The sequence below is a fragment of the Narcine bancroftii genome, chromosome 8 (assembly GCF_036971445.1).
Source record: "Narcine bancroftii isolate sNarBan1 chromosome 8, sNarBan1.hap1, whole genome shotgun sequence".
NCBI classification, from domain to species: domain Eukaryota; kingdom Metazoa; phylum Chordata; class Chondrichthyes; order Torpediniformes; family Narcinidae; genus Narcine; species Narcine bancroftii.
Window position 1 is genome coordinate 158,549,387 of NC_091476.1, and position 11,321 is coordinate 158,560,707.

The 11,321-nt window shown below is 38.7% G+C and overlaps 1 protein-coding gene across 3 annotated transcripts in view; it reads right to left on the reverse strand.

The window, feature by feature from the left end:
- Nucleotides 1–11,234, reverse strand: part of srrm1 (serine/arginine repetitive matrix 1) — a 58,930-nt gene extending 47,696 nt beyond the window's left edge. For all 3 annotated transcript variants that reach the window (XM_069895628.1, XM_069895629.1, XM_069895627.1), the window contains exon 1: nt 11,150–11,234. In XM_069895628.1, the coding sequence (XP_069751729.1) occupies nt 11,150–11,170 (21 nt within the window). In that variant the 5' untranslated portion in view covers nt 11,171–11,234. The remainder of the gene's footprint in view (nt 1–11,149) is intronic.
- Between the last annotated feature and the right edge of the window lie 87 nt (nt 11,235–11,321).

Consider the following 11,321-nt stretch of genomic DNA (forward strand, 5'->3'; position numbering starts at 1 on the left):
GGCACACAAAACTCAAAACGGTCAACCAGTTTACCTATCTCGACTGCACCATTTCATCGGATGCAAGGATCGACAACGAGATAGACAACAGACTCGCCAAGGCAAATAGCGCCTTTGGAAGACTACACAAAAGAGTCTGGAAAAACAACCAACTGAAAAACCTCACAAAGATTAGCGTATACAGCCGTTGTCATACCCACACTCCTGTTCGGCTCCGAATCATGGGTCCTCTACCGGCATCACTTACATTTCCTAGAACGCTTCCACCAGCGTTGTCTCCGCTCCATCCTCAACATTCATTGAAGTGACTTCATCTCCAACATCGTACTCGAGATGGCAGAGGCCGACAGCATAGAATCCTCGCTGCTGAAGATCCAACTGCGCTGGGTAGGTCACGTCTCCAGAATGGAGGACTATCGCCTTCCCAAGATCGTGTTATATGGCGAGCTCTCCACTGGCCACCATGACAGAGGTGCACCAAGGAAGAGGTACAAGGACTGCCTAAAGAAATCTCTTGGTGCCTGCCACATTGACCACCGCCAGTGGGCTGATATCGCCTCAAACCGTGCATCTTGGCGCCTCACAGTTCGGCAGGCAGCAACCTCCTTTGAAGAAGACCGCAGAGCCCACCTCACTGACAAAAGACAAAGGAGGAAAAACCCAACACCAATTTTCCCTTGCAAATGCTGCAACCGTGTCTGCCTGTCCCGCATCGGACTTGTCAGCCACAAACGAGCCTGCAGCTGACGTGGACATTACCCCTCCATAAATCTTCGTCTGCGAAGCCAAAGAAGGAAGAAAGATTACCAACATTCTATGGATCTACAGAGTAAGAGCTTCTAATTACATATCCACCCCAAACGAAGGCAATCTTTATCCCACTCTTAACAAATACACAATTTAATTTCAGCTAATGATTCTATCAATATAGAACTCTACAGCACAGTACAGGCTTTTGGTTCTTGATGGTATGCTAAACCACACTCTTTTTTTTTTTAAAAAGGTACTAAACCCTCCCTACCCCATAACCCTCTTTTGCTTCTATCCATGTGTCTAAGAGTCTCTTAAATGCCCCTATTGTTTCAGCCTCCACCACCATCCCTGGCAATGCATTCCAGGCATCCACAACCCACTGCATTAAAAAAAATTACCCCCGAGGTCTCCCCAAAACCTCCCTTCCTTCACTTTGTACTGGTGTTTGCTATTCCTACCCTGGGAAATGGGCGCTGGCTGTCCAGCCTATCTAGGCCTCTCAAGATCTCATAGACCTCTATTAAGTTTCCTCTCATCCCTCCTCATCTCTAGTCTTGACTTTTTTTTTTTCATACCCTCTCTACCTAGGCTCCTTTATTCCAATCTCACACTTCTGCATTCACCAGCTGCATTCACTCTAAACATATGCTTGCAATCCTGCAATGACTCCCTATTAAGTAATGCTTTGATTTTTCAAAATCCCCTTCTGTACGGTATCTCTCCATTTCTGAAATATCTTCCAGACAAATAAACCTCCAAGATGCAACATTCCAATTCAGGCTGCTCAATTATTCATGAGTTAAAGTTTTTGGTCAATATCTGTACTTCCAGTTAACATAAAATTTGAAATTTTCAACTTAAATCCCTTCACCCTGTTCTTTCTTTAAAAAGTTTCTGAAAGCCTCTCTCTGCTTGAGAATACTTCCTGACGTGGTTTGATGCCATTATGCTGCTTAATATTCCTTTGCTGAATATCTTGGAAAGTTTTGCTAAATACAAAGACTCTATCTGGAAGCAAATTGCTGCAGCCGCTGCAACCGTGTCTGCCTGTCCCGCATCGGACTTGTCAGCCACACACGAGCCTGCAGCTGACGTGGACATTTACCCCCTCCATAAATCTTCGTCCGCGAAGCCAAGCCAAAGATATGGAAGCAAATTGCTGCTGTTAAGTAAACGAATAGAACATGATCAAGAAGTTAAATAATTAATTCAGAAAAAAATGTTGTTATGATTGCTATTGAATTCACTGTAACAGGGAGAACTGTGAACCAGAAAAGCACAGACAAGAAAATGGGGTGGTGCGGTTATCGCAAAGCTGTGGCAGCGCCGGCGTCCAGGGTTCAAATCTGGCGATCTTTAAGGAGCTTATACATTCTCCCAGTGTCTGCCTGGGTGCTCCAGTTTCCTCCCACTGTTCAAAATGTACTAGTTTTGTAATTGGGTGGCGTAGGCTTGTGGCCGAAAGGGCGTTACTAAATTTAAAATTCAGTCTAATGCCAACAGATAAGGAATGATAAGCAGAGGCAAGAATGCAGCCTAAATAAATGTACCACAATTAAGCCGAATCCCTCCTTTCTTCAATTCTACCTAACAATGTACAGTAGATCCTGAAGATATCACATCATACCACAGTGGAAAATCAAGTTGTTCAACCGTTGCAATTTAACTGCCACTGGTAAAGGCAGTTGTATTCCTTTGACATTCTCCAACCCATAGATTTAAAACTGAAAGCATGTAATAAGCATCTGTGTTTCACTCCATGAACTGAAAAGCATCACACCTGCCATTACAGTGTAACCTTAAGCACTGATTACAAGATGGAAAACATTGCAGCTGGTACTGGAGATAGAAAACTCTTTCAGGGTGGATACCAAATAAGCATATCTTTTCCCTGCATATGGTCAAGATTCATGTGTTGCACTTGTTCTGCAGAGTACTTCATTATCCTTGAATATTCGTGGTAGACAGCAAATTGGGTTTGGAAATCAGGATCTGAATAACTATGTACTTGGTGTGGCATCTGAACTGCTCAAGTTAGTGTTTATGTGCCCACTCCAGTTAATTTTCTGTTTAAAGACAAAATCCACTGGTGGATTCTTCAACAACAGAAACATCGATGAATGTTAAGCAAAGGTGAAGACCATCATTCCCTGTTCATGTGTGTGGTGTGAATGTTACCCATCATGTAGGGAGTAACTAAATATTGCACAATTAATAAATATCGCATTTCTAAATTTATAATGGTTGATCATGCTGAAATAGTTGGAGGTACTGAGTGCAAGAAACTGCCTTGGGAAAGTTGTGGAGCCCCAATAAAATAACTTTTTTTTTCAGCTAAAATTGGCTCCAGCACAGAGACAATCCCTAAATCTCCAATTATTTCAAGGTTACTCCATCCTACTTTGAACATGTTAGACATTTAGATTCATCTCACTTTTGGACATATAGTTTTGTCTATATTCAGACCAAGACTTCAATGAGATTAAGAGCCTAGTGTTGTCATTATAACTGGTGGTACACTATGTGACCACTAGAGATTTATCTTTTTTTGGGTGGACAGAAAATACAGAGGACATCTGACACAATGTTGGAGAGATATAGAAACACTGATCTTGTTTATTGGGCCTTCATTATGAACAATAATCATCAATCAGATGTGAAATGTCACAATTTCTAACCCACAGACAAATCTTGACCGAAGTCAATATATACTTGAGTGAGAAAATAATTTTGCAATTAAAAATTACAAGTTAGGACTCAATTTCTGTTCATGTCCAAAGTTATACATGATTTCAATTATAATAATAAACCTGAATTATTAGAAAGGCTATTGAAGTACATATTGAACGTCATATAAATCAAATTGCAATGAAGTTAAACTATATAATATTCACAATAATTAAAAAAGAACAATGCAATCTACAGACAAATATACTGGCGTTTACAACCTGAAGTGATATGGATGGACTAGAATTAAAATCAAAAACAGCAGAAAGCTTTTTTTTTTAAAAATAAAGGTGGAATTATAAGTTTGTCTGAGCATGTTCAAGATTTAATTTTAACAATTACAATGGACTTTGAACTTGAATTAAAGTTATGAAATCAAGATCAATTTAAGTTCAAATTTCAGGACACTTTCACCAAAGATGTAATCCATATATTGAATAGCATTGGAAACAGATTTACTTCCAAATTTTCAACTTTCAAAAATATAATATTCACTATCTTTACACATATACGATCGAGTACCCCCCATATCCGAAGTTCTGAAAACCGAAAAGATCCAAAAACCAAACTTTTTTTGTGCCGACATGAAATCACAAGTTGAAAAAGAAATCACCACCCGACTTGCCCATGTAGGACTCTGATGGCACATGTATGGTTACCACAAAGCTCTGTGGTACAAAACAAAATCTGCTTCTGGCCAGGAAGATGCCAAACAGAGCTGGGTCCAAGTCTTCAGCAGCCAGAGTTGGTGACTCCATTCTCAACCTCAGGTGTGGTGTCATCCGCATCAATGTCACCTGGGCTCCCGGGCAGGAGCAGGGTCCTCGGGGTCCCAGGCAGGAGCAGGGAATGTAGAAGGGGGCTGGGAATGTAGAAGGGGGCTGGAGCGGCAGCGGGGACCGGCAGAGACGTGTCAGGGACCAGTGGCGGAAATGGAGAGGTGTCAGGGACTGACAGTGGCAGTGGGGAGGTGTTGGGACAGGAGGTGGAAACATTTGAAAAAAAGCTATCAAGGTGTTTGGTGCTGCATTTATCTTTTGTAAGCAGTTTTTTTTGTTAAATACTAAACATTATTTCATGTGAATTTTCCACTTGTGGTGTCATGACGGTACTCAAAAAGCCTGCCATTGTTTGTTGTTTAACCACTAATACAGGTATCCTACTAATGCTGCTTAGTTCCATTGTACAAAAAAGAAAGCGTCTGGTCCCAAGCATTTCAGATACAGGATACTTGACCTGTACTTCACTATCTAAAGAGTTTCTCTTTATGGTTAAGAACATGTAAGAAAATATCTATTCAATAAACACTACATTATAGAGGATGCCTTATGGTTATTCATGTGATCTGATCAGGAGGAGAGATTCAGATCAATTCAGATTCAGAGCCAGAACAAACTTCAAACTATCCTTTGAATTTTGTGAGCCCCAAATTTTTTTAAAAATCTTTTAAATTAAAATAGATGTAATTATAAAAATATAAATTGAAAAAATATAACTACAGATATAATTTTTTAATGTATTTCAGTCTCAAATTTTAATTAGCAATCATAATCTTCTCAAAATTCATTCTTAGAATTCAAAGCAATAGACCATACTGTAGTCAGTGAACTGAGTGATGCCACATCAATGACAAACACTTCAAATTTTGTAGTGCTCTTGCAGTTTAGTTATTTTTAGCTGGAACCATGAACCACATAAATAGGCCAAGATGCACACATATTGTGTTGTTAAATCACGACTGGGAAAAGACTATCCTGACTTTAAACTGCTGGTCTCAAGTGAAAGAAACACATCTGAAGGATATGGGCAATGGCAAACTACTCAATAGTTGTTATGTTCTGCCAACTTGCTTCCTCCAGCCTGCTTAATGAAATTCGTGCAGATCTAAATCTAAGCCCCAATACTTGTTTTTGTCGCATTAATACCTTAACACTTTTTTAACAATAATACATAAAATAATTTAACAAATGACTACACATTAGAGTTCCTAATTTCCCAACTTCACTCTACATTCTGGATTTTGCCTTCAAACTGAGAAACTACATCTTCACTCACCAGAAATTGTTTCTGTCAACACTACTTCCTTTTATACTGTGAAAATTCAATTCTTTGCCTTAATTTGATGAAATGCAATTCAGTTGTGTAATCCCTCCTTGCAATTTAAACCTGTGTCCAGATATCATTGCAATACATCTACACAGCATTTTCTCCAAGAAAGCAATGCAAAGAACTGCTTACAGATTTCCAGTCAAACTTCATCTCAATATAGATGAAACACTTGTATCCTTTTATATTGTGTTCTACAAATATAACCCAGCATTCCATTTGCTTTTTCCATTATTTTAATGATGCAAATACACAAGACTTCTAAATCTGAATTCTCTTGATCTGCATTTAGAGTTGCATGTGCCTCTACTTCACACCTTCCATCTAAATGATTTACAATGACATGTCTGTCATTGGTGACCTTTGATGTCATATTTTCATTCCATTATCTGTACTGCTTACACAGTACGGGTCCAATTAACTGAAAACCGATCAACAGAAATTCCAAAAACAAGACATCACAATTTGAAAAGAATAGAAAAAACATTTACCCACCATGCTCAAGTGGGGCTGGAGGGAATCAGTTCTACAAAGGAGACATTGTGCACAGGTTATACATTGAAGGAAAGGATTAACTTATTGTTTATTTATAAATTGTCCTTATTTTTGCCAAGAGTAACAGTGTTTGTGATAAATTTCATTGTGGCATTCTCAGAATTTGAACTGAATATCCTCTCTCTCCCCACTCACCCACCCGAGTCGCTCAACCACCCAAACTCTGTCAAATACCCTTTTAGCGGAGTTGCTGAAATTCTGCTGGAGGACAATCCTTGTGCAATCTCCTTAACGCTTATGGGTGAGGTGAGACCTCAGGCTCCTGGGCAGGAGTGGGGACCCCGGACTCCCAGGCAGGATTGGCGATGGCAGTTGGGAGGTATCGGTGACTGCTGTGGGGAGATATCATGGATCGGCCAAAGCCGATACAACTGATACCACTGGGCTGCTTTAGAGAAAATTCCTTAAAATCCAAAAAATCCACTTAACTGATATAGGCCTGCCTGGTGCCAAGCATTTTGGATAATTGTATATGGGAATAATTATCTAGTAGAACATATCTTAACAAATTAGAGAATCTGTACAACATCCTTGTCACTCTTACCATTTAGTCAATTTACCAATGAGATAAAAGGATTGCATTCAACTCCAAGTTCTTCATGGAGGGACCACATAAATCATATGGAAGTCAATTTAGAACAGCCAAAGAACACTCTACACTCCAGTATTTTAGTGATTTCTTCAAAAAATCCAAATACATCAGGCATAACCCACTATTTACATGTGCAAAAAGGTTATCTAACCAGCCGTAATTTTTCAAGTGACTACCCTTAATCTTGCACTCTGATAATATTGTGACAAATTGTACAATTATTGTACAATTACCTACTTTATTTCCTTCAGTCTTCTTCATAGAATCATTCAATATAGGCGCAGTAAGCAATTCAGCCCTTCAAGCCTACATCACCATTCAGCACAATCAAGGCTGATCATAAAACCTCAGTACCCTATTTCTGCTTTATCTCCATACACTTTGACACCTTTATCCACAAGAGCCAAATCCAATATTCCTTTAAATATATCTAATGAATTGGCCTCAAAATCTTACAAGATCGCATCTGAGTGAAGAAGTTCCTCTTCATCTCAGTCGCAAATAGAGATTTGCAAATATCCTTTGGCCCTTGTTCTGAGTGGCAGGCACAATTTTCTAATTTAAAATGGTCCTCAAATCAAGAAATCTTTGAAAGATCATTAAGGTATCTGAAATTTTCACACCAGATTTCCTTTAAAAACCCTTGACAGGAATCTGTTGATGGAGATTTGTAACTTATTAATCACTCTATTTTCATTATTACTGTCATCTTTAATTCAATTTTAGTTTATTTGGCATCTGTGCTCTGGTAATTACTAACAATTAACAAAGCTAAGTATTTTCCACATATCTGTTACTGCCTTCCGTTTCTTTTCAGTCCAAATGATCAGTTTATAAAAGCTCAAAATTGATCCTCGTGGTCACTTCTTAATAAATTTACAAAAAAAAAATGAATATATCTAAAGATATTGTCAATAACTTCAGAATTTGATTCAGGCAAAAGAATTTTGATTAGAATACAAGAAACAAATCAGCATAGTGCAATTTATAACAAAACCCAAGTGCTCGTCTTGCATGACAGTTTCAAACTCGTGAATTAACAATGCTGATATAGAACTAATGTACTAATAGACCATATTTAAATACGGTTTGTGATATAACAGTTGGTTTAAGCAACATGACCAATCAATCTTCAAGGAATAAATCAATACACGATAGAAGTATTACCTTCAGAGATTTAAATTACATGGGGGACTGTTACAAACTAACAACGCTTTTAATTTTGTTTGGGACTAAAGGTATTTTCTTAGCACTAACAAAGGAACACCAATGGTAAATTCAAAATAATAGTTTTACTTAAACATAACATTTCTTATTTAATTCTAAATTTAATCCCACTGTAATGTAAGAGAGTGTGTGTGGGAAAGTCCCATTCTGTAAAGTCCATTTTCAAAACTTCATAATTTTACTCTTGCTTGAAGGTCTTAACTTTTCAGTTCAGAAATAATTATAAAGGGCTCTTTAAACATCATTTGTTTAGGCCTCTTTTAATTCTTTTAATGAGATATCGGAAGAGATATTCTTTAAATAGAAGTGACCATCTTCTGAGCCACCAATGTACTGTACCTCCTGTGAAAAGGAGAATACAAATCCTGTCTTCCCAGGATCAAATCTTCTTTTAAATGAAGATTTTGGAATCTGTTTTCCAAATTATGAGACTGTCCTCTTTATCATAAAGAGACAGTTAGAAGTAGGCTTCTTTTTTGAAATCTACTTATTCTATGTTTCTTCCCCCCTCCCCCCTTAGAAGTTACTGTAATTCAACCCTGTCTTCCACAAGGTTTCAACTCCTGTGTGCAACACAGGTTTTTGACTTCTGAAATTGATCCATAAATGTCTGAATTCAATAATCTATTTCTCCAAATCATGTGATTGTTACATCATCAATGAGGTCAGTCCCAATTCTTGGAAAATGTGATTAATTATTGGAATTTCAAACAGATGCTAACCCCAGTTTCTTGTAACCCACGTGGATTTTCTAACTCAGGACTCCAAAAAATTGAAATGGCTCTGAGTTTTATTTGTCTTGTTCAAGAGGCCTTAAGTGCTTTTAAGAACTACACCTGGTACTTGAGTTTCAATTAAGAACACTCTGTTCCATTATGGAATTGTTCTTCTGGACACTGACACTGCTCAGACGGAGTGCAATGATGCATTTGCAAACTTCTTGTGACCTGTGTGTAACCCTGTTCCAAATCCACTACATTACTTAAGACATATTTATAAGAAATATAGCTTAACCTAGTAGTAATAGTAACACACATCCATTACAGGAACCAACTCACTATACTTTTATTTAAATCTAAGTATTCATTCTTAATTACTTCCAAAGGAATGGCTTATTTTAAAATACCTATTTTGTTACCTCTTGGCCATTTCCTTTTTCTTCGACGTTAGTGTTGTGCAATTTTTTTTGTGGGGGAAAAAATTGTTAGTGCTATTTGGGGGTGATTTAAAAAACAGAACTTGATATCGTGCATTTCATTTCATTGATATGGTGCATTTCATGTACTAAGGAAATCTCAAAACAAATAGGCACAAGGTGCAGTAGTTTGATTTACAATCTCACAACTCTCGGGAGACTAGTTTGATTCCACTATGTATACAGTTTGCACATACACTGCATAAATGTGTGGCTATCCAATTAAATCCCAGTCATTCAAGGTTAACTATCAATTGTAAATTGCCCCTTTGTACAAACAGCAGAAAAACAAATAAGTGCTTATGGGCATGTGAGGGAGAGATTATGTTGCAGATATGCAAGCAGATGAAGAGAGGATGGCATCACTTGTCTTCTACAGCATGGACCTAATGGCTTATGATAAGTTTCAACTTTAAACCTGAAATCTGCAAGTTTACACCCATACATAATTATCATATTATCTGATATTATGTTAATTGTTGGACAAATATTGATCAGAGCATATAATTCAAACTACTATCATACTATGTACATAAAAATCTCAGTGGAAAGGCAGCAATATATTGGAATTTAGAATTTTCATTTGAGATTTCTGTACTCTGGAGGAGGTCTTCAACCATGGCTTAGTACACACTGAGCCAAGCAAGCTCATGGAAATACACCTTATACAATAACTTGTTCCCAGCTAAATCCTGGAAGATTCATTGCTCTGGTGAACTTTTTTTTAATCCTTTGTAAAATAAATATATTCCTGCAAAAAATGCAGTTTTCCAAATCCAAACCAAAACTCCAGAAAGGGAGAATAGCCAAAACCAAATTATTTCCGTACTTTCTGTACTACAATTCCTGCTGGGCTTGGTTCATTCTTTTTCTACATTCCGTAATTGTAACCACATCAAGATGAACTAAATATTAAATAATGGCTGAACTCTCATTACTCATAGGTCTTGACCAGCTGCATTGTTGATTGCCAAGAGTCTATCAGTCACCGACTGCAGTTTCAAGGCAACAAATCCTTGATTTTAATAACCAGAAATAAGAGAGGTTTAGTCAAGTGTAAATTTTAGGCTCCAAACTAAAAACAGTCTCGGTCAGAAAACTGTTTTCAATTGCAGATTTTATAAAGTGTAATCTTAGGATATAAAGTTTGGGTTTTCTAATTATGTGACTCCAAACCGGGGTAAAATAAAGTTTAAAAGTCTCATGCTTTGCTTTGAAACCATCTTGATACAAGATCACGAATTATGTGTTGCAACTTACTGCACATTAAAATAACAGTGTCAATTATCGCAAAAGCGTCAAATGTTCAGAGGTTATTCCCAATTTGAAATCGATCAGGGGACGTGCTTGGTTGAATGCATTTAATTTCAAGTGCAAGTATAATTTTCCCGTGTTCTTTTCTCCAGCGGCTGAGCGAACCCAAACAACCAGGCCCATTTTCCAATCTTCCAAGCACAGCAGCCGTTTCCCAACATCCCAGGCCCCGCAGAAGATTTTGAACCAACACTCCAACTATTGAGAAGACAAATGGAAATGTGAACGACGAATCTGCTGAAATGGGAGGCCGTGCTGCCGATCCCTTTTCTTTGCCTGCTTACTGGCTTCTCCCGAGGCCTTGGCCGCCACCTCCTGCCAATTCCATGGCATTATAAAATTGTACCGTAATTGCCTAAACTTTAAATTCTCGGTGTGCCCACATACTTGCTTCCAAGCTACATTTTAAAAATATATATATTACACTTGGCCAACATGCAACGGAGACTGATTAAAACCATCGGATGTTTGCCCAGTTCACACGCTCCCCAAACGCCGCCATTTCCAGCGCCGCACGGTTGCTAAGGCCGGATCCGCGCGTTCGGATTAAAATCAAGCCCCCTTTCAGGCGGTCCAAGCCACGTACGGGGCACTCAGCGCCTTTAAAGTGTTTCAACCGCCACCGTACGAGGTGAACCGCGGAGCAATGCTCGAGAAGACTTGCCCACGACTTTACTTACACGAAAAAACCCCGCATCCATCTTGTCCGCCTATGGAGGGGCTGCCGGATGAGGCCGCCGCTCACTTCCGCTTCACCCGATTCCTCGCCGCTTTCCTTCCTTCCGGCTGGCGGAAGGAGCCGAACGTCTGACGGAAATAGCCGAAGCGCGACGTGAGTCGGTCGACGGCTGT